We start from the raw sequence: 24,022 nt of genomic DNA, 5'->3' as shown, positions 1-24,022 counted from the left end.
AGTCTGGAGCTGTGGAGCCAGGTTCGTCGTCTAGCTACACAAGGCCTCGAACGCTCTCTTTTCTGGGAGTAGGAAAACCACTTTTAAAGCCGGAGCAGCAACAGCAAGTTTTGGCTTACCTTGCAGACTCAGCCTCTAGCTCTTTTGCCTCCTCTTCTGAAACTGGTAAATGTAAAAGCAGCGCGTCGCTTGTGGATGTTCACGGTCAGGGACAAGTCGCTTCCTTGTCCTCTTCAGCAAAAACAACAACGAGAGAGAAGGATGCAGCAGGCGACACCACGGGTTACTCCATGGAGCTCTTTACACATACCGTCCCTGGCTTAGAAAGTGAAACACTTAACAGGCCATGCCCATTACAAGTAGATTCTGACATGGAGTGCACTGATGCACAGCCACAGCCTGACTACTATGCTGGTCCTTTGACTCAGACCACAACATTGCCCTCTCAGGGTACTGATCCACAATCAGACCCTGATGAGACTATGTTGCCCCGTCACGAACGCTATACCACCGACCGACACGGTGACACAGACGAAGTTGCACACGAGCTAGAAGAGGAGGTAATAGATGACCCAGTTGTTGACCCCGATTGGCAGCCATTGGGGGAACAGGGTGCAGGCGGCAGTAGTTCAGAAGCGGAGGTGGAGGAGGGGCCGCAGCAGGCATCAACATCGCAACAGGTTCCATCTGCCGGGCCCGTATCTGGCCCAAAACGCGTGTCAAAGCCAAAACCTGTTGGAGGACAGCGTGGCCATCCGGTTAAAGCTCAGTCTGCAATCCCTGAAAAGGGATCCGATGCTAGGAAGAGTGCAGTCTGGCATTTTTTTAAACAACATCCAATAGATCAGCGCAAAGTCATCTGTCAAAAATGTTCAACTAGCTTAAGCAGAGGTCAGAATCTGAAAAGTCTAAATACAAGTTGCATGCATAGACATTTACCCACCATGCATTTTCAAGCCTGGACTAACTACCAAACGTCCCTTAAGGTTGTAGCACCCTCGGCCAATGAAGCTAGCCAGCAACGCAACATCCCTTCCGTCACTGTAAGGCCACCATTTTCTGCACCACCGGCAGTATCTGTGCAGGTTTCTTTGCCAGCCAAAAGCAGTCAGGGTCAGGGAATCACCAGTTTTGTAGGAGGAAATATTGCATCTAGGGCACCGGCGGAAATAATACCGTCTCCAACCGTCTCTCATTCTGCCATGTCCACCGGCACACCCGCTAGTTCCACGATCTCCAGCTCTCCAGTCCAGCTCACCCTACATGAGACTCTGGTTAGAAAAAGGAAGTACTTATCCTCGCATCCGCGTACACAGGGTTTTAATGCCCACATAGCTAGACTAATCTCGTTAGAGATGATGCCCTACCAGTTAGTTGAAAGTGAAGCTTTCAAAGCCCTGATGGAGTACGCTGAACCACGCTACGAGCTACCCAGTCGACACTTTTTTTCCAGAAAAGCCATCCCAGCCCTGCACCAGCATGTTAAACAGCGCATCGTCCATGCACTCAGGCAATCTGTGAGTACAAAGGTGCACCTGACTACAGATGCATGGACCAGTAGGCATGGCCAGGGACGTTACGTGTCCATCACGGCACACTGGGTGAATGTGGTGGATGCAGGGTCCACAGGGGACATCAATTTCGGGACAGTTGTGCCTAGCCCACGGTCTAGGAAACAGTTAGCTGTAGGCGTTCGCACCCCCTCCTCCTCGTCCTCCTGCAGAAGCGACAGCTCTTCCACAGACCGCAGTCGGCCAACCACTCCATCGGCAGCTGACACTGTTGCACACCAGTTGTCCCATTATGGGCCAGCTTCTGGCAAGCGTCAGCAGGCTGTATTGGCTATGAAGTGTTTGGGCGACAACAGACACACCGCGGAAGTTCTGTCCGAGTTCTTGCAACAAGAAACGCAGTTGTGGCTGGGCACAGTAGATCTTGAGGCAGGCAAGGTAGTGAGTGATAACGGAAGGAATTTCATGGCTGCCATCTCCCTTTCCCAACTGAAACACATTCCTTGCCTGGCTCACACCTTAAACCTGGTGGTACAGTGCTTATTGAAATCTTATCCTGGGTTCTCCGACCTGCTCCTCAAAGTGCGTGGACTTTGCTCACATATCCGACGTTCGCCTGTACACTCCAGCCGTATGCAGACCTATCAGCGGTCTTTGAACCTTCCCCAGCATCGCCTAATCATAGACGTTGCAACAAGGTGGAACTCAACACTGCACATGCTTCAGAGACTGTGCTAACAGAGGCGGGCTGTTATGTTTTTGTGGGAGGATACACATACACGGGCAGGCAGTAGGATGGCAGACATGGAGTTGTCAAGTGTGCAGTGGTCGAAGATACAAGACATGTGTCAAGTCCTTCAGTGTTTTGAGGAATGCACATGGCTGGTTAGTGCAGACAACGCCATAATAAGCATGAGCATCCCCCTAATGTGTCTGCTGATGCAAAGTTTGATGCACATAAAGGATCAGGCGTCTGCACCAGAGGAAGAGGGAAAGCCTTGATGACAGTCAGCCATTGTCTGGTCAGGGCAGTGTACAGGACGAGGTAGCGGGCGAAGAGGAGGTGGAGGACGAGGAGGATGATGGGGATGAGTATATTTTTAATGAGGAAGCTTTCCCGGGGGCACTGGAAATTGGTGGTGTGGCAAGGCCGGGTTCTGTTTTTTGGAGGGACACAAGTGATGTAGATTTGCCTGAAACTGCCCCTCAACCAATCACAACCGCAGATTTGACAACTGGAACTTTGGCCCACATGGCGGATTATGCCTTACGTATCCTCAAAAGGGACACACGCATTACTAAAATGATGAACGATGATGATTACTGGTTGGCCTGCCTCCTTGATCCTCGCTATAAAGGCAAATTGCAAAATATTATGCCACATGAGAACTTGGAACTAATATTAGCAACCAAACAATCAACTCTTGTTGACCGTTTGCTTCAGGCATTCCCAGCACACAGCGCCCGTGATCGTTCTCACACGAGCTCCAGGGGGCAGCAGACCAGGAGTGTTAGGGATGCACACATCAGAAGTGGCGTTGGACAGAGGGGTTTTCTGACCAGGTTGTGGAGTGATTTTGCTATGACCGCAGACAGGACAGGTACTGCTGCATCAATTGAAAGTGACAGGAGACAACATTTGTCCAGTATGGTTACTAACTATTTTTCATCCCTTATCGATGTTCTCCCTGAACCGTCATTCCCATTTGATTACTGGGCATCAAAATTAGACACCTGGCCAGAATTGGCAGAATATGCATTGCAGGAGCTTGCTTGCCCGGCAGCTAGTGTCCTATCAGAAAGAGTATTCAGTGCTGCAGGTTCAATATTAACCGAAAAAAGGACTCGTCTGGCTACCCAAAATGTTGATGATCTAACTTTCATTAAAATGAACCACAACTGGATTTCGAATTCTTTTGCCTCACCTTGCCCGGCAGACACCTAGCTTTCCTACGAAAAGCTCTTGCCTGTGGACTACTGTGAATTTCTTTTCGAATGTCTAATTTGCTGCAGCTGATTGTCCAGCATACGACATGTTTACTCCTCCCTAAATGGCCAAACTCCCCACACGGGGCCATGGTATCGCGACTTGGCACAAGCACCCGTGAGAGTGCTGTTTGTCTGAAGAGGTGGGTGTGCCCGCTTTTGGTCGACGGCACTGCCACTGGGTCCCTCATAGTACAATAAAGTGTCTCTGGCGGTGGTGGTGCACACCCAACGTCAGACACACTGTTGTAACATGAGGGGCCCTGGGCCTGTACCGCCGTCCACAAGAGAGTTCACCCACCCCCAGGTCAAACATTGCTCTGCCACTTCCACAATTATCTCTCACACTTCCACCAATGTTTAGACTATGCGCTGACATCCTTCCATTCCTGCCACTGACAATACCATTGTGTTGACATGTATAATGGTATTTAACATAGTCAGGGGCAGTGTCCTCTATTTACTCAAGTAAAAACTTTGCGCCAAATTAGAAGGTCAGAAACAATGCAGAGGATCCCACCCCTGTACCTAAAGATTGCACCCTTTAGTGTTTTCGCTGGATTTTAATGTGAGACATTCACATTTATGTATTGTTTTGGACTACTAACTGGCAGACACTCATTACAATCATCCTCCGCTGAAAAGGCCACTGCTGGCCGTGTTCACCTGGAACCAATTTGAAATTGCCTACAGCCATATGTTATTATGTTAGGCCTTCGATGCCTGTCTGCGGTCACTCATTCCACTAGGCCTCCACTGACCAGGCCACTGCTGCCCGTGTACCACTGGAACCAATGTTAAATTGCCTACAGCCATCTGTTATTATGTTAGGCCTTCGATGCCTATCTGCGGTCACTCATTCCACTAGGCCTCCACTGACCAGGCCACTGCTGCCCGTGTTCCCCTGGAACCAATTTAAAATTGCCTACAGCCATCTGTTATTATGTTAGGCCTTTGATGCCTGTCTGCGGTCACTCCTTCCACTAGGCCTCCACTGACCAGACCACTGCTGCCCGTGTTCCCCTGGAACCAATTTTAAATTGCCTACAGCCATCTGTTATTATGTTAGGCCTTCGATGCCTGTCTGCGGTCACTCGTTCCACTAGGCCTCCACTGACCAGGTCACTGCTGTCCGTGTTCCCCTGGAACCAATTTAAAATTGCCTACAGCTATATGTTATTATGTTAGGCCTTTGATGCCTGTCTGCGGGCACTCCTTCCACTAGGCCTCCACTGACCACACCACTGCTGCCCGTGTACCCCTGGAACCAATTATAAAGTGCCTACAGCCCAATTTTTTTATGTTAGGCCTTCCTAGCCTGTCTGCGGTCACTCCTTCCAGTAGGCCTCCACTGACCTGTCTACTGCTGCCCGTGTACCCCTGGAACCAATTATAAAGTGCCTACAGCCCAATTTTTTTATGTTAGGCCTTCGAAGCCTGTCTGCGGTCCGTTCTTTCTACTACTACTACACTGACCAGGCCACTGCTGCCCGTGTTCCCCTGGAACCAATGTAAAATTGCCTACAGCCATCTGTTATTATGTTAGGCCTTCGAAGCCTGTCTACGGTCACTCCTTCCACTAGGCCTCCACTGACCAGACCACTGCTGCCCGTGTTCCCCTGGAACCAATTTTAAATTGCCTACAGCCAGCCCAATTTTTTTATGTTAGGCCTTCGAAGCCTGTCTGCGGTCCGTTCTTTCTACTACTACTACACTGACCAGGCCACTGCTGCCCGTGTTCCCCTGGAACCAATTTAAAATTGCCTACAGCCATCTGTTATTATGTTAGGCCTTCGATGCCTGTCTGCGGTCACTCCTTCCACTAGGCCTCCACTGACCACACCACTGCTGCCCGTGTACCCCTGGAACCAATGTAAAATTGCCTACAGCCATCTGTTATTATGTTAGGCCTTCGAAGCCTGTCTACGGTCACTCCTTCCACTAGGCCTCCACTGACCAGATCACTGCTGCCCGTGTTCCCCTGGAACCAATTTTAAATTGCCTACAGACAGCCCAATTTTTTTATGTTAGGCCTTCGGAACCTGTCTGCGGTCCGTTCTTTCTACTACTACTACACTGACCAGGCCACTGCTGCCCGTGTTCCCCTGGAACCAATTTAAAATTGCCTACAGCCATCTGTTATTATGTTAGGCCTTCGATGCCTGTCTGCGGTCACTCCTTCCACTAGGCCTCCACTGACCACACCACTGCTGCCCGTGTACCCCTGGAACCAATGTAAAATTGCCTACAGCCATCTGTTATTATGTTAGGCCTTCGATGCCTGTCTGCGGTCACTCCTTCCACTAGGCCTCCACTGACCAGGCCACTGCTGCCCGTGTTCCCCTGGAACCAATTTAAAATTGCCTACAGCCATCTGTTATTATGTTAGGCCTTCGATGCCTGTCTGCGGGCACTCCTTCCACTAGGCCTCCACTGACCACACCACTGCTGCCCGTGTACCCCTGGAACCAATGTAAAATTGTCTACAGCCATCTGTTATTATGTTAGGCCTTCGATGCCTGTCTGCGGGCACTCCTTCCACTAGGCCTCCACTGACCACACCACTGCTGCCCGTGTACCCCTGGAACCAATTATAAAGTGCCTACAGCCCAATTTTTTTATGTTAGGCCTTCGAAGCCTGTCTGCGGTCCATTCTTTCTACTACTACTACACTGACCAGGCCACTGCTGCCCGTGTTCCCCTGGAACCAATGTAAAATTGCCTACAGCCTTCTGTTATTATGTTAGGCCTTCGAAGCCTGTCTGCGGTCACTCCTTCCACTAGGCCTCCACTGACCAGACCACTGCTGCCCGTGTTCCCCTGGAACCAATTTAAAATTGCCTACAGCCAGCCCAATTTTTTTATGTTAGGCCTTCGAAGCCTGTCTGCGGTCCGTTCTTTCTACTACTACTACACTGACCAGGCCACTGCTGCCCGTGTTCCCCTGGAACCAATTTAAAATTGCCTACAGCCATCTGTTATTATGTTAGGCCTTCGATGCCTGTCTGCGGGCACTCCTTCCACTAGGCCTCCACTGACCACACCACTGCTGCCCGTGTAACCCTGGAACCAATGTAAAATTGCCTACAGCCATCTGTTATTATGTTAGGCCTTCGATGCCTGTCTGCGGTCACTCCTTCCACTAGGCCTCCACTGACCACACCACTGCTGCCCGTGTACCCCTGGAACCAATGTAAAATTGCCTACAGCCATCTGTTATTATGTTAGGCCTTTGAAGCCTGTCTGCGGTCACTCCTTACACTAGGCCTCCACTGACCAGACCACTGCTGCCTGTGATCCCCTGGAACCAATTTTAAATTGCCTACAGCCAGCCCAATTTTTTTATGTTAGGCCTTCGAAGCCTGTCTGCGGTCCGTTCTTTCTACTACTACTACACTGACCAGGCCACTGCTGCCAGTGTTCCCCTGGAACCAACTTAAAATTGCCTACAGCCATCTGTTATTATGTTAGGCCTTCGATGCCTGTCTGTGGTCACTCCTTCCACTAGGCCTCCACTGACCACACCACTGCTGCCCGTGTACCCCTGGAACCAATGTAAAATTGCCTACAGCCATCTGTTATTATGTTAGGCCTTCGAACCCTGTCTGCGGTCACTCCTTCCACTAGGCCTCCACTGACCAGACCACTGCTGCCCGTGTTCCCCTGGAACCAATTTTAAATTGCCTACAGCCAGCCCAATTTTTTTATGTTAGGCCTTCGAAGCCTGTCTGCGGTCCGTTCTTTCTACTACTACTACACTGACCAGGCCACTGCTGCCCGTGTTCCCCTGGAACCAATTTAAAATTGCCTACAGGCATCTGTTATTATGTTAGGCCTTCGATGCCTGTCTGCGGTCACTCCTTCCACTAGGCCTCCACTGACCACACCACTGCTGCCCGTGTACCCCTGGAACCAATGTAAAATTGCCTACAGCCATCTGTTATTATGTTAGGCCTTCGATGCCTGTCTGCGGTCACTCCTTCCACTAGGCCTCCACTGACCAGGCCACTGCTGCCCGTGTTCCCCTGGAACCAATTTAAAATTGCCTACAGCCATCTGTTATTATGTTAGGCCTTCGATGCCTGTCTGCGGGCACTCCTTCCACTAGGCCTCCACTGACCACACCACTGCTGCCCGTGTACCCCTGCAACCAATGTAAAATTGCCTACAGCCATCTGTTATTATGTTAGGCCTTCGATGCCTGTCTGCGGGCACTCCTTCCACTAGGCCTCCACTGACTGCCCGTGTACCCCTGGAACCAATTGTAAAGTGCCTACAGCCCAATTTTTTTATGTTAGGCCTTCGAAGCCTGTCTGTGGTCCCTCCTTCCACTAGGCCTCCACTGACCTGTCTACTGCTGCCCGTGTACCCCTGGAACCAATTATAAAGTGCCTACAGCCCAATTTTTTTATGTTAGGCCTTCGAATCCTGTCTGCGGTCCTTCCTTCCAATAGTTTTCCACTGACCAGACCAATGCTGGCCGTGTACCCCTGGAACCCAGCTGAAAGTGCATGGAGCCTCCTTTTTTTCTTTGTTTTATATTTAGAAAGCCCAGATGAACTACACTGTACCACGGTTCAAGCTACCCAGTCGACAATTCTTTTGCGAGAAAAGCCATCCCAGCCCTCCACCGGCATGAAAAAGTCTGCATTGTCATAGCACTCAGGCAATCAAACAGTTGAAAGGTGCACCTGACAAGAGACGCATGGACCAGTAGGCATGTCCACAAAAAATTACGTGTCCATTACGGCGCACTGGGTTAATGTGTTGGATGCATGGTCCACAGGGGACAGCCTACAAAGTCTGTCTGCAGTCCCTAATTCAAATTTTCCTCCGCTGACCACACCACTGCTGCCCGTGTACCCCTGGAACCATTTTTAAAGTGCCTACAGCCTATTTTTGTTATGTTAGGCCTACTACGCCTGTCTGCGGTCCCTCATTCCAATACTCGTCCACTGACCACACCACTGCTGCCCGTGGACCCCTGGAACCAATTTTTAATTGCATATAGCATCATTTTTTTAATAGTAGGCGTACAAAGTCTGTGTGCGGTCCACTATTGAAATTGTCCTCCACTGCCCAGAGCAATGCTGCCTGTGTACCCCTGTAACTTTTTTAAGCTGCAGTGAGCCACATTTTTGGTTTAAGGCCTACTACCTGTGTCTGTCTGCGCCACTCAATTCAGCTGTGTTCCTTTGAAAAAAGCAGAGCGTCAATAGTCTTGTTTTCAGCCTCTAGGAATTTTAAAAGTGCTTTGGGGGTACAACTTTGGTAGGGCCTACTAACGGTGTCTGCCGCCCCAAGGTGTGCCCCAGGTTTCATCCACATTGCTTCGGTCTTCCGACTCTCGTTTAGTAGTTGTAGAAAACTACACTGCATTAGGCCTACAAATTGGGTATGGGGTGTAGAGAGATGGTGTGTTACACTAAAAGGTGTTCCCCAGGTTTCGTCCACATTGCTTCGGTCTTCCGACTCTCGTTTAGTAGTTGTAGAAAACTACACTGCATTAGGCCTACAAATTGGGTATGGGGTGTAGAGAGATGGTGTGTTCCACTCCAAGGTGTTCCCCAGGTTTCCTCTCCATTGCTTCGATCTTCATGCTCTCGTTTAGTAGTTGTTGGAAACTACGCTGCATTAGGCCTACAAATTGGGTATGGGGTGTAGAGAGATGGTGTGTTCCACTCCAAGGTGTTCCCCAGGTTTCCTCTCCATTGCTTCGATCTTCATGCTCTCGTTTAGTAGTTGTTGGAAACTACGCTGCATTAGGCCTACAAATTGGGTATGGGGTGTAGAGAGATGGTGTGTTCCACTCCAAGGTGTTCCCCAGGTTTCCTCTCCATTGCTTCAATCTTCATGCTCTCGTTTAGTAGTTGTTGGAAACTACGCTGCATTAGGCCTACAAATTGGGTATGGGGTGTAGAGAGATGGTGTGTTACACTCCAAGGTGTTCCCCAGGTTTCCTCTCCATTGCTTCGATCTTCTGGCTCTCGTTTAGTAGTTGTTGGAAACTACACTGCATTAGGCCTACAAATTGGGTATGGGGTGTAGAGACGGTGTGTTCCACTCCAAGGTGTTCTCCAGGTTGCCTTTCCTGAGCTTCTATCGTCAGGCTCTTGTTAAATAGTGGTTAAATGGAACAACTGCATTTGGCGTACTAGTTGGTTTGGGGCCTACTAACAGTGTCTGCCGCTCCTTGCTGTTCTCCTGGTTTCCTGTAATGAAATTCCATTTTCAGGCTCTCGTTAAGTAGTTGTTAATGTTAGACTGCATTTGGCCTACTAGTTGGGTTGGGGGCCTACTATCGGTGTCTGCCACTCCTTGCTGTTCTCCTCCACTGAACAAAGCTGTGCCGCCTGTTTACTACGGTTGCCAATTTTGAACTGCATTTCGACTACTTACTGATTTGGGCCTACTCTCTGTGTCAGCCTCTCATTCCAGTTGTCCTCCACTGCAATGCCCCCTGGTTAGTCCTGTGTTACCAATTTTGAACTGCATTTAGCCCACTTTATTCTTTGGGCCTATATCTGTGTTTCCTCCTCATCCTGCCCATTGCCCAGCCAGTGATAGATGAGTCTGCTGGTACATTGACCCATAACGCAAAATTCCCCGTGCACGCTACACAGCAAGATTGTGACCCTGCTGAAAGTCAGGTTCCTCTTCCCGCATACCATACCACCTTACACGGGGACAAAGAGGAAGGTGCAGATGAAAGTGCAGGTTCCTTCATCAGGTGAGGGGAGGAATACTAGTTGGCGACGTCACTGGCACAGGGCCTCTCATAGTACGCAAAAGTGTTGCTGCCGGTGGGAGGCGCCCCCGCCGTGCAAACACACCGCTGTACTTTGAGGGGCCCTGTGCCAGTGCCAATGCCAACGAGTGGGCCCCCCCTGCTTGCTCAGGATCTCAGCACTTGCAAAGTTGAAATACTTACCTCTCCCTGCTCCACTGCCGTGACGTGTTCCAGATTTCCTGGGCCCACTAATTACTTGAACCAGCCCTACCCCCCACAACTTTAGCCAAATGACCCCCAATTTCAAATGCCTTCCAATTATTATAAGGTAAATTACGATTGACAAGCTTCTGTAACAAGAATGGATGTTTTGCCATTAAAATGGGCAGTGTTGGTGTTTTCCCGGCCTCCACTCACTGCCGACTATGCTCCCCCATTGACTTGCATTGGGTTTCGTGTTTCGGGCGATACCCGACTTTTCGCGATAATCGGCCGATTCCACTCGACTCGACTTCTAAGATAGTCAGGTTTCGCGAAACACGGCTCGACTCTAAAAAGGTCAAGGTCGCTCAACCCTAGTAGTTAGGTAAACAGGCGGTGTAGCTTGCTTCATGGGTGGGGTACGCTGCTGAGTAGTATTAAATTCTACTAGGCCCAAAAGGATTTCCTGGGCTAGATGCCATTACAAAATAGTAGTTAGGTAAACAGGCGGTGTAGCTTGCTTCATGGGGGGGGTACGCTGCTCAGTAGCATTAAATTCTACTAGGCCCAAAAGGATTTCCTGGGCTAGATGCTGTTACAAAATAGTAGTTAGGTAAACAGGCAGTGTAGATTGCTTCATGGGTGGGGTACGCTGCTGAGTAGCACTAAATTCTACTAGGCCCAAAAGGATTTCCTGGGCTAGATGCCGTTACAAAATAGTAGTTAGGTAAACAGGCGGTGTAGCTTGCTTCATGGGTGGGGTATGCTGCTGAGTAGCACTAAATTCTATTAGGCCCAAAAGGATTTCCTGGGCTAGATTCCGTTACAAAATAGTAGTTAGGTAAACACGCGGTGTAGCTTGCTTCATGCGTGGTGTACGCTGCTGAGTAGCACTAAATTCTACTAGGCCCAAAAGGATTTTCTGGGCTAGATGCCGTTACAAAGTAGTAGTTAGGTAAACAGGCGGTGTAGCTTGATTCACGGGTGAAGTATGCTGCTGAGTAGCACCAAATTCTACTAGGCCCAAAAGGATTTCCTGGGCTAGATGCCGTTACAAAATAGTAGTTAGGTAAACAGGCGGCGTAGCCTGCTTCATGGGTGGGGTATGCTGCTCAGTAGCATTAAATTCTACTAGGCCCAAAAGGATTTCCTGGGCTAGATGCCGTTACAAAATAGTAGTTAGGTAAACAGGCGGTGTAGCTTGCTTCATGGGCGAGGTATGCTGCTGAGTAGCACTAAATTCTATTAGGCCCAAAAGGATTTCCTAGGTTAGATGCCGTTACAAAATAGTAGTTAGGTAAACACGCGGTGTAGCTTGCTTCATGCGTGGGGTACGCTGCTGAGTAGCACTAAATTCTACTAGGCCCAAAAGGATTTTCTGGGCTAGATGCCATTACAAAAAAGTAGTTAATTAAACAGGCAGTGTAGCTTGCTTCACGGGTGAAGTACGCTGCTGATTAGCACCAAATTCTACTAGGCCCAAAAGGATTTCCTGGGCTAGATGCCGTTACAAAATAGTAGTTAGGTAAACAGGCGGTGTAGCTTGCTTCATGGGTGGGGTACGCTGCTCAGTAGCATTAAATTCTACTAGGCCCAAAAGGATTTCCTGGGCTAGATGCTGTTACAAAATAGTAGTTAGGTAAACAGGCAGTGTACATTGCTTCATGGGTGGGGTACACTGCTCAGTAGCATTAAATTCTACTAGGCCCAAAAGGATTTCCTGGGCTAGATGCTGTTACAAAATAGTAGTTAGGTAAACAGGCGGTGTAGTTTGCTTCATGGGTGGGGTATGCTGCTGAGTAGCACTAAATTCTACTAGGCCCAAAAGGATTTCCTGGGCTAGATGCCGCTACAAAATAGTAGTTAGGTTAACAGGCGGTGTAGCTTGCTTCATGGGCGGAGTACGCTGCTGAGTAGCACTAAATTCTATTAGGTCCAAAAGGATTTCCTGGGCTAGATGCTGTTACAAATTAGTAGTTAGGTAAACAGGCAGTGTAGATTGCTTCATCGGTAGGGTACGCTGCTGAGTAGCACTAAATTCTACTAGGCCCAAAAGGATTTCCTGGGCTAGATGCCGTTACAAAATAGTAGTTAGGTAAACAGGCGGTGTAGCTTGCTTCATGGGCGGAGTACGCTGCTGAGTAGCACTAAATTCTATTAGGTCCAAAAGGATTTCCTGGGCTAGATGCTGTTACAAAATAGTAGTTAGGTAAACAAGCGGTGTAGCTTGCTTCATGCATGGGGTACTCTGCTGAGTAGCACTAAATTCTACTAGGCCCAAAAGGATTTTCTGGGCTAGATGCCGTTACAAAATAGTAGTTAGGTAAACAGGCGGTGTAGCTTGATTCACGGGTGAAGTACGCTGCTGAGTAGCACTAAATTCTACTAGGCCCAAAAGGATTTCCTGGGCTAGATGCCGTTACAAAATAGTAGTTAGGTAAACAGGTGGTTTAGCTTGCTTCATGGGTGGGGTACGCTGCTGAGTAGCACCAAATTCTACTAGGCCCAAAAGGATTTCCTGGGCTAGATGCCGTTACAAAATAGTAGTTAGGTAAACAGGCGGTTTAGCTTGCTTCATGGGTGGGGTACGCTGCTGAGTAGCACTAAATTCTACTAGGCCCAAAAGGATTTCCTGGGCTAGAAGCCGTTACAAAATAGTAGTTAGGTTAACAGGCCGTGTAGCTTGCTTCATGGGCGAAGTACGCTGCTGAGTAGCACTAAATTCTATTAGGCCCAAAAGGATTTCCTGGGCTAGATGCCGTTACAAAATAGTAGTTAGGTAAACACGCGGTGTAGCTTGCTTCATGCGTGGTGTACGCTGCTGAGTAGCACTAAATTCTACTAGGCCCAAAAAGGATTTCCTGGGCTAGATGCCGTTACAAAATAGTAGTTAGGTAAACAGGCGGTGTAGCTTGCTTCATGGGTGGGGTACGCTGCTGAGTAGCACCAAATTCTACTAGGCCCTAAAAGGATTTCCTGGGTCAGACACCGTTAAAAATAGTACTTAGGTAAACAGGTGGTGGGTGGCTGGGCTACTTTGCTGACTAGCAGACACTGAAGCTTTGGAGCAGACCTCTGAATCCCAGGCCATAGTATGAGTAAACAACTCTGCAGATGACCCCACCCACCTGGAATTGACGGTGGCAATGTCATGTAAAACTCAGCAAGGGGACTAAATAAAAAGTCTCCATTTTTTCCAAAAATTCGGCCACAGACACCACTTAAGTGGCATCAATTTCGCCAGAGTTTTTTAAAACGGTTGGTGAGGTGATTTTCAAAAATCATCAAGCTTTTAGTCTCCCCACGATGACACAGGGGTAGAAAAGTCCTTGCGGATCCAGGATTTGTTCATCTTGATGAACTTTAGTCTGTGTATTAGCAGCGCTGAACACACGTTCAGAGAGAACACTGGCTGTGGGGCACAACAAGATCTCCAAGGCGTGAATGGCGAGCTCAGGCCATTTTTCAAGATTGGAAGCCCAAAATGAGCAACAGTCCAGTTTCACAGTCATGGCATCGATGTTAACTTGGAGATACTCTTGTACCATCCTCTCTAGGTGTTGGCTGTGCCTCAGACTTCTTGTCTCCTGTGGCCTTGCAATGGATGGTCTAAAAAAAATCTTGAAACGATTGGAAAAAATTGCTGTTACCACCAGATACGATGTTACTGTTACCGTTTGAGTGATGACTCGATAGTCCCACGGTTGGCAAGTTAGAACTCAGAGATTGACTACGTGCACCACTGGTGTTTGGTGGAAAAGCAGATGTTAAATTCTGTAACAGTCTCTGCTGATACTCCTGCATGCGTGAATCCCTTTCTATGGCTGGAATTATTTAGCCAAATTTACTTTTGTACCGGGGATCTAAGAGTGTGGCAACCCAGTAGTTGGCATTACTTCGGATTCTGACAATCCGAGGGTCATGTTGCAGGTAGCGCAGCAAAAAGGCACTCATGCGTCTTGCGCATCCAGGAGGACCAAGTCCTTGTTGTCCTGGTGGTGGCAAGGTGAGAATCATGCTTCCTTCGTCTGCCCTCTCCCCCCAACCTCGCACAACAGAAATTTGATCAAGGTCTCCCTCATCTGATGAGTCTTCCATGCCCAGCACCAGTTCGTCCTCCACTTCTTCCTCGCCTCCTGCACTTTCCTCAACAGTTTGGCTGCTACCATTCGCCCTCGGTAATCCCACTCCTCCAGCCTCCAATGCCAACCTCCTTGGAGCTGCCAACCTTCTTGACCTTGGAGATATTATCCTTTCCGCATACGACTCCTCCTGTTCCTCTTCCTCCTCCTCTTGTTCCACCACCTTATTCCGAACACTGTGTAAGGTGTGCTCCAGCATGTAAATCACCGGAATGCTTATGCTGATAATGGCATCGTCAGCACTAAACATCTTCGTTGCTATTTCAAAACTGTGCAGAAGGGTGCATAGGTCCCTGATCTGAGACCACTCCTGCAGCGTGATGTGCCCCACCTCTTGATCTCGTTGGCCCAGGCTATACGTCATAACGTATTACACCAGGGCTGATCGTTGCTGCCACAGTCACTGCAACATGTGCAGAGTTGAATTCCACCGTGTGGGCACATCGCATTTCAGCCGGTGAACTGGCAGGCCTGTTATGATCTGGTGGCCTAGGAGCAGCATGAGACGGACTCTGGAGAAGGTGGTCCCTGTACTGACCGCAAACCCTGAACCTAGCAGCGCAACTAGAAGTAGCCGTTGGGGGTACCTAACAATCCCTAGACCCCTCGGCACAGCCTAAGATCTAACTACCCCTAAAGACAGAAACAGGAAACCTATCTTGCCTCAGAGAAAATCCCCAAAGGATAGATAGCCCCCCACAAATATTGACTGTGAGAGGAGAGGGAAATAACATACGCAGATAAGAAATCAGATTTTAGCATAGGAGGCCATACTAGCTAAAAAGAAAGAATAGAACAGAGTACTCTGCGGTCAGTATAAACACACTAGAAAATATCCACCGCAGAAAATACGGATCACCACATCTGACTAAAGACATGGGGGGTATATCTGCATCTCCAGAGAAATAGCTAGGCTGCAAAAAATCCTTCACAGACCAAGTTGGACAAGACAAAAATATGAAAATGCACAGAACTATAAGGTCCACTGCAGGTGGACAGCAAAAACAAAGCCAGTACTTATCTTTGTAGAAAAACCCAGCAAACTGGAGAGACCAGCAGGGAAGTGAATCCTTCAAGAACAATGGACAACTGGCACTGACTAAAGGATCCAGCAAAGCTATATACCCCAGTCAGTTTTGCAATTAGTAGATACACCTGTCCACTCCTGCAGTCCAGGCACAACTGCATTACCCTCTACAACCACTGGAGGGAGCCCAAAATCTGAATTCACAACAGTACCCCCCCCTTGAGGAGGGGTCACCGAACCCTCACCAGAGGCCCCAGGCCGATCAGGATAAGCCCGATGAAAGGCACGAACCAAATCAACGGCATGGACATCAGAGGAAAAAAACCCAAGAATTATCCTCCTGGCCATAACCCTTCCACTTGACAAGGTACTGAAGCTTCCGCCTCGAAAAACGGGAATCCAAAATCTTCTCAACAACATATTCCAACTCCCCATCGACCAATACAGGGGCCGGAGGATCAACAGAGGGAACAACGGGCTCCACATATTTCCGCAACAAAGATCTATGGAAGACATTATGAATAGCAAAAGAGGCCGGAAGCGCCAGGCGAAAGGACACCGGATTAATAATCTCAGAAATCCTATAAGGACCAATAAATCGAGGCTTAAACTTAGGGGAAGAAACCTTCATAGGAACATGACGGGAAGATAACCAAACCAGATCACCAAACCGAAGCCGGGAACCAACACACCAACGACGGTTAGCAAAACGCTGAGCATCCTCCTGAGACAGCACCAAATTGTCCACCACATAAGCCCAAATCTGCTGCGACCTGTCGACCACAGAATCCACACCAGGAAGGTCAGAAGGCTCAACATGCCCAGAAGAAAAACGAGGATGAAAACCAAAATTACAAAAAAAGGCGAAACCAAAGTAGCCGAACTAGCCCGATTATTAAGGGCAAACTCGGCCAATGGCAAAAAAGCCACCTAATCATCCTGATCAGCAGACACAAAGCATCTCAAATAGGTCTCCAAGGTCTGATTAGTTCGCTCAGTCTGGCCATTTGTCTGAGGATGAAATGCAGAGGAAAAAGACAAATCAATGCCCAGCTTGGCACAAAAGGTCCGCCAAAACCTAGAAACAAACTGGGAACCTCTGTCGGACACAATATTCTCCGGAATACCATGCAAACGTACCACATGCTGAAAAAACAACGGAACCAAATCAGAAGAAGAAGGCAATTTAGGCAAAGGCACCAAATGAACCATCTTAGAAAATCGGTCACAGACAACCCAGATAACCGACATTCTGTGGGAAACAGGAAGATCGGAAATAAAATCCATAGAAATATGCGTCCAAGGTCTCTCAGGGACCGGCAATGGAAAAAACAACCCACTAGCGCGGGAACAGCAAGGCTTAGCCCGCGCACAAATCCCACAGGACTGCACAAAAGAACGCACATCCCGTGACAAAGAAGGCCATCAAAAGGACCTACCAACCAAATCTCTGGTACCAAAAATCCCAGGATGGCCAGCCAACACAGAACAATGAACCTCAGAAATCACTTTACTAGTCCATCTATCAGGAACAAACAGTTTCCCCACAGGACAGTGGTCAGGCTTATCAGCCTGAAATTCCTGAAGAACCCGTTGCAAATCAGGGGAGATGGCAGAAAGAATCACCCCTTCCTTCAAAATGCCGACCGGCTCAAGAACCCCAGGGGAATCAGGAAAAAAACTCCTAGAGAGGGCATCCGCCTTAACATTCTTAGTACCAGGAATGTAAGAGACCACAAAATCAAAACGGGAGAAAAACAGGGACCATCGAGCCTGTCTAGGATTCAGCCGTTTGGCAGACTCAAGTTAAACCAGATTCTTATGATCGGTCAGGACCACAATACGGTGCTTGGCCCCCTCAAGCCAATGTCGCCACTCCTCAAATGCCCACTTCATAGCTAACAACTCCCGATTGCCGACATCATAATTGCGTTCCGCAGGCGAAAACTTCCGAGAAAAGAAGGCAGACGGTTTCATCAAGGAACCATCAGAATTCCTCTGAGACAAACCGGCCCCTGCCCCAATCTCAGATGCGTCAACCTCAACCTGAAATGGAAGAGAAACATCTGGCTGACGCAACACAGGGGCAGAAGTAAATCGGCATTTAAGCTCCTGAAAGGCAGAAACAGCCCCGGAGGACCAATTCGTCACATCAGCGCCTTTCTTGGTCAAATCGGTTAGAGGTTTAACCACACTGGAGAAGTTGGCAATGAAACGACGATAAAAATTAGCAAAGCCCAAGAATTTCTGAAGGCTCTTCACAGATGTGGGCTGAATCCAATCATAATTGGCCTGAACCTTAACCTGATCCATTTCTATAGATGAGGGAGAAAAAATGAAGCCCAAAAAAGAAACCTTCTGCACTCCAAAGAGGTACTTTGATCCCTTCACAAACAAAGCATTATTACAGAGGATCTGAAATACCATCCTGACCTGTTTCACATGAGACTCCCAATCATTGGAAAAAATCAAAATATCATCCAAATATACAACCATGAATTTATCAAGATAACTCCGAAAGATATCATGCATGAAGGATTGGAACACAGATGGGGCATTAGAGAGTCCGAATGGCATCACAAGGTATTCAAAATGGCCTTCGGGCGTATTAAATGCAGTTTTCCATTCGTCACCCTGCTTGATACGAATAAGATTATATGCCCCTCGAAGGTCAATCTTAGTAAACCAGCTAGACCCCTTAATCCTAGCAAACAAATCAGTAAGCAAAGGCAAGGGGTATTGAAATTTAACCGTGATCTTATTCAAGAGGCGATAATCAATACAGGGTCTCAAGGAGCCATCCTTCTTGGCAACAAAAAAGAACCCCGCTCCCAACGGTGAAGAAGATGGCCAAATATGCCCTTTCTCCAAAGACTCCTTAATATAGCTCCGCATGGCGGTATGTTCAGGCACAGACAGGTTGAAAAGTCGGCCCTTAGGTAACTTACAACCTGGAATCAAATCAATAGCACAATCACAGTCCCTATGCGGTGGAAGGGAACTGGATTTGGGCTCATCGAATACATCCTGGAAGTCAGACAAAAACTCAGGAACTTCAGAAGAGGGGGAAGAGGAGATTGACATCAAAGGAACCTGATCATGAACCCCCTGACAACCCTAACCAGTCACAGACATGGATTTCCAATCTAACACCGGATTATGTAGCTGCAACCATGGAAAACCCAGCACAATATCATCATGCAAATAATGCAACACCAGAAAACGACAATCTTCCTGATGGGCTGGCGCTATGCGCATGGTCAGCTGTGTCCAAAACTGAGGTTTATTTTTAGCCAACGGTGTAGCATCAATGCCCCTCAAAGGAATAGGGTTCTGCAAAGGCTGCAAGGGAAAACCACAACGTCTGGCAAATTCTAAGCCCATTAAGTTCAGAGCGGCGCCTGAATCCACAAATGCCATGACAGAAAATGATGATAATGAGTAGATCAAGGTCACAGATAACAGATATTTAGGTTGTATAGTACTGATGGCAACAGAACTAGCGATTCTCTTAGTACGCTTAGGGCAATCAGAAATAACATGAGCAGAATCGCCGCAGTAAAAACACAACCTATTCTGACGCCTGAATGTTTGACGTTCAGCTCTAGACAAAATCCTATCACACTGCATAGGCTCAGGGCTCCGCTCAGAGGACAACGCCACAGTGTGCACAATTCTGCGCTCGCGCAAGCGCCGATCAATCTGAATGGCCAGAGATATAGAATCACTCAGACTAGCAGGCGTGGGGAACCCCACCATAACATCTTTAACGGATTCTGAAAGTCCCTTTCTGAAAATTGCCGCCAAGGCATCCTCATTCCATTTAGTCAGTACAGACCATTTTCTAAATTTCTGGCAATACAATTCTGCCGCTTCTTGACCTTGACACAGGGCTAACAAGATTTTCTCAGTCTAATCCACAGAATTAGGCTCACCATACAACAACCCCAATGCCTGAAAGAACGAATCAACATTAAGAAAAGCAGGATTGCCAGATTCCAGGGAAAATGCCCAATCCTGTGGGTCACCACGCAGCAGAGATATGATGATTCTAACCTGCTGAATAGGATCACCAGAAGACCGGGGTCTCAATGCAAAAAACAGTTTACAGTTATTTTTGAAACTCAAAAATTTGGATCTGTCACCAAAGAATAAATCAGGAGTGGGAATCTTAGGTTCTAAGGCAGGAGTCTGAACAATGAAATCTGAAATACCCTGTACCCTAGCAGCAAGCTGATCCACCCGAGAAACTAACTCCTGAACATTCATGTTAATACTAGACTTCGTAGCCACCCAGAGGTAAAGAGGGAGGAACAGACCAAACAGGCTAAGGAAAAAAAATGGCTCAAAATCTTTCCACCCTTCTTCTGAGATGCAATTAACTCATTGTTGGCCAGTTGTACTGTTATGATCTGGTGGCCTAGGAGCAGCATGAGACGGACTCTGGAGAAGGTGTTCCCTGTACTGACCGCAAACACTGAAACTAGCAGCACAACTACAAGTAGCCGTGGGGGTACCTAACACTCCCTAGACCCCTCGGCACAGCCTAAGATCTAACTACCCCTAAAGACAGAAACAGGAAACCCATCTTGCCTCAGAGAAAATCCCCAAAGGATAGATAGCCCCCCACAAATATTGACTGTGAGAGGAGAGGGAAATAACATACGCAGATAAGAAATCAGATTTTAGCATAGGAGACCATACTAGCTAAAAAGAAAGAATAGAACAGAGTACTATGCGGTCAGTATAAAACCACTAGAAAATATCCACCGCAGAAAATACGGATCACCACATCTGACTAAAGACATGGGGGGTATATCTGCATCTCCAGAGAAATAGCTAGGCTGCAAAAAATCCTTCACAGACCAAGCTGGACAAGACAAAACATGAAAATGCACAGAACTAAAAGGTCCACTGCAGGTGGACAGCAAAAACAAAGCCAGGACTTATCTTTGTAGAAAAACCCAGCAAACTGGAGAGACCAGCAGGGAAGTGAATCCTTCAAGAACAATGGACAACTGGCACTGACTAAAGGATCCAGCAAAGCTATATACCCCAGTCAGTTTTGCAATTAGTAGATACACCTGTCCACTCCTGCAGTCCAGGCACAACTGCATTACCCTCTACAACCACCGGAGGGAGCCCAAAAGCTGAATTCACAACAAAGGCCCAATGACTTCTGTAGAGATGTAAGTCATTGAGCTGCAGGATGCAAATGGCGGAAGTGAGCCCACAGGAACCGTGCCCTCTGCAGAAGCCCGTCTAGTCTGGGATAGTGGGATAACAATTGCTGGACAACCAGGTTCAAAACGTGAGCCATACAAGGCACGTGTGTGACATTGCCCCGGCGAAGGGCCGCACCCAGCTTTGCAGCATTGTCGCACACAGCCTTCCCTGGCTGCAGGTTCAGTGGAGACAACCATTGATGGAACTCAGTCTCCAGAGCTGACCACAACTCCTCAGCTGTTTGACTCACATTTCCCAGACATTTCAATGTAAACACTGTCTGATGCCGTTGAGCCCTGGTGACAGCATAGTGAGGAGGTGTGCAGGATTTCTTCTGCGCAGTTACAACGCGGGTGGCATTACCAGACAGTCTTTGGGTGCAGGTGGAGGACCGAGAGGAGGTTGAGGAGGCAGAAGCAGTGGAGGAACTTCTAGATACAGAGGAACGATGAGCAACTCGTGGGGACGGCAAGACTTGGACACCAGCCCCTTCTCCTTATGTCACCGTAGTTACCCAGTGCCCAGTCACTGACATGTAACGTCCCTGTCTATGTCTACTCGTCCAAGTGTCTGTGGTGAAATGCACCCTGTCACACACAGAGTTTCTCAAGGAAGCGGTGATGTTGTGTGCGACATGCTGGTGTAGCGCAGGCACAGCTTTCTTTGAGAAGTAGTGGCGACTGGGCATCTGGTACTGGGGCACTGCTACAGACATAAGGTCTCGGAAATTCTCTGTGTCCACAAGGCGGAAAGGCAGCATTTCTGTAGCCAACAGATTGCAGATGGAGAAATTCAACCTCTTAGCTTTGTCATGGCTAGGAGGAAATGGTCTTCTATTTGTCCACATCTGAGGGACTTAGGGCTGGCTGCCATGCTTATACGGAGTTGAGTAGGGTGTCCCCGGCAAACTGCTGGTCTGTGAGGAAGGTACAGGCGGAGATGTTATGTTGCCTTGATCAAAATGTGGTGTCAATGTCGGAGTGCGCTCAACAACAGCAGGTGTTTCCACTTGCAAATGTCCTGACGACCTGCCAATCACACTGGTTGTTGCGGGTAAAAAGGTGTAAGGTCTGCATCCAAAACCATGTGTGACTGCTGTCCCCACAGTCACAGAGGATGAAGAGGACGCGGATGCACTTGATGGGACAGACGGTGGTTGACCCGGCCCACTATCATTGTAGCACAGTGAGCTTCCCACTGCAACTTATGCCTCATATCCAGGTGACGGTTCATGCATAAAGTACTCAAGCTAGTCATTTTTTGTGCGCTACTGAGATTTTGTTGACAAATCTTACAGACAACATGAGTTGGGTCATCCTTTGCAATGTCAAAAAATGCCCAGGATATGCAAGGCTTAGAGCCCGTGCGACCTGAAGAGCCACCACGACTTCTGGTCTGAGGATGCAGTTGTTGACTTGCTTCCAGTACGCTGCCTCTGTCCAGGAAGGCGCAACGTAACCTCATTGTCAGACTCATCACTAGCATCCTCCTCCACCTCCTCTGCTGACCTCATGGACTTGCGGACTGGGGGTTGACAGTAAGTGGGGTCTACAACCTCATCATCATCATCCTGTGTGTTCTCACACCCGTCGTCCTCAGAGCCAACCTCTTCCTGTCCTGACCGAAAAGTTAAGTTTTCGTTCCAATCAGGTATCTCAGTCTCATCATCATCTTCCTCATTATCTCCACCAACAGGAGTTACAGTTTGGGAACGAGGGTCTACATTATGCTCAGAACTTTCTTCATCTTGGCCTGGATCCAACTCACAAAGATTCTGGGCATCAGTGCAGATCATTTCCTCGTCTGGATTCACAGAAGCTCTGGAGCAGACCTCTGATTCCCAGGCTATAGTATGCGTAAACAGCTCTACAGACTCAACCATATGTGTTACCCCATGCTCAGACGGGCAGCTGGAGACTTGGGAGCTGTGAGGAAGAAAGTGCGATTGGGGTGACAACTCTGAGGACTGGACTAGTTGTGATGTTGAAGTTGACATGGAGGAGAGCCCACTTGAACAAGCACTTGATATCCGTTCACGCACCTGCTGTTTTTGTGCCTCATCTGGAATTTTTGGCGATGCTTGTAGCGATGGTCGTAAGAAAGAGATCATATCAGTTTGTCCAATAAAAGAAGTAGACATCTTACTTTGGCTGTAAGATGGTCTTTCTTCTGCAGATGTTATTGTTGCTTTACCACCTACCCCATGGACACAACCTTTTTTTCCCTTTCCAACATACCTATTCCCCTTTCCACCAGCAGCAGGCCTTTTCCAACTCATTTTAGTGCTTAACTAATTGGCAACTCTGTACCTGTAGTTGTTGGCACAACAACCGATGGATGAAAACCGAGCAGAACTGAGTGGCCAAACTGTGGTACTAGGCCAAATCTATTAACTGGGTTACATGCAGTAAAAATTTAGATACACAGGCGGTATAGTTAGTTTCACAGGCGGGCAACTCTGCTGACGTACAGACACTGCTCCTAGGCCCAAAACTATTAATTGGATTAGATGCAGTAAAAATAGAGATACACGGGCGGTGTACTTAGTTTCACAGGCGGGCTACTCTGCAGACGTGCAGACACTGCTCCTAGGCCCAAAAATATTAACTGGATTAGATGCAGTAAAAATAGAGATACACAGGCGGTGTAGTTAGTTTCTCAGGCGGGCTACTTAGCTGATGTGCAGACACTGCTCCTAGGCCCAAAACTATTAACTGGATTAGATGCAGTAAAAATTGAGATGCACAGGCGGTATAGTTAGTTTCACAGGCGGGCTACTCTGCTGACATGCAGACACTGCTCCTAGGCCCAAAACTATTAACTGGATTAGATGCAGTAAAAATTTAGATACACAGGCGGTATAGTTAGTTTCACAGGCGGGCTGCTCTGCTGACGTGCAGACACTGCTCCTAGGCCCAAAAATATTAACTGGGTTAGATGCAGTAAAAATTGAGATACACAGGCGGTGTAGTTAGCTTCACAGGCGGGCTACTCTGCTGATGTGCAGACACTGCTCCTAGGCCCAAAACTATTAACTGGATTAGATGCAGTAAAAATTTAGATACACAGGCGGTATAGTTAGTTTCACAGGCGGGCTACTCTGCTGACGTGCAGACACTGCTCCTAGGCCCAAAACTATTAACTGGGTTAGATGCAGTAAAAATTTAGATACACAGGCAGTGTAGCTAGCTTCACAGGC

The 24,022-nt window shown here is 48.1% G+C and overlaps 1 protein-coding gene across 1 annotated transcript in view; it reads right to left on the bottom strand.

The window, feature by feature from the left end:
* Window positions 1–22,618, bottom strand: part of LOC138671700 (uncharacterized) — a 37,957-nt gene extending 15,339 nt beyond the window's left edge. Inside the window, exon 1 of the mRNA XM_069759858.1 lies at window positions 22,379–22,618. Within this exon, the coding sequence (XP_069615959.1) occupies window positions 22,379–22,618 (240 nt within the window). The remainder of the gene's footprint in view (window positions 1–22,378) is intronic.
* Between the last annotated feature and the right edge of the window lie 1,404 nt (window positions 22,619–24,022).

This window comes from Ranitomeya imitator, chromosome 3 (genome assembly GCF_032444005.1).
Source record: "Ranitomeya imitator isolate aRanImi1 chromosome 3, aRanImi1.pri, whole genome shotgun sequence".
Classification (NCBI taxonomy): Eukaryota; Metazoa; Chordata; class Amphibia; order Anura; family Dendrobatidae; genus Ranitomeya; species Ranitomeya imitator.
Note: the sequence above shows the minus strand (reverse complement) of the source record. Positions and strands in the feature narration are given on the sequence as shown.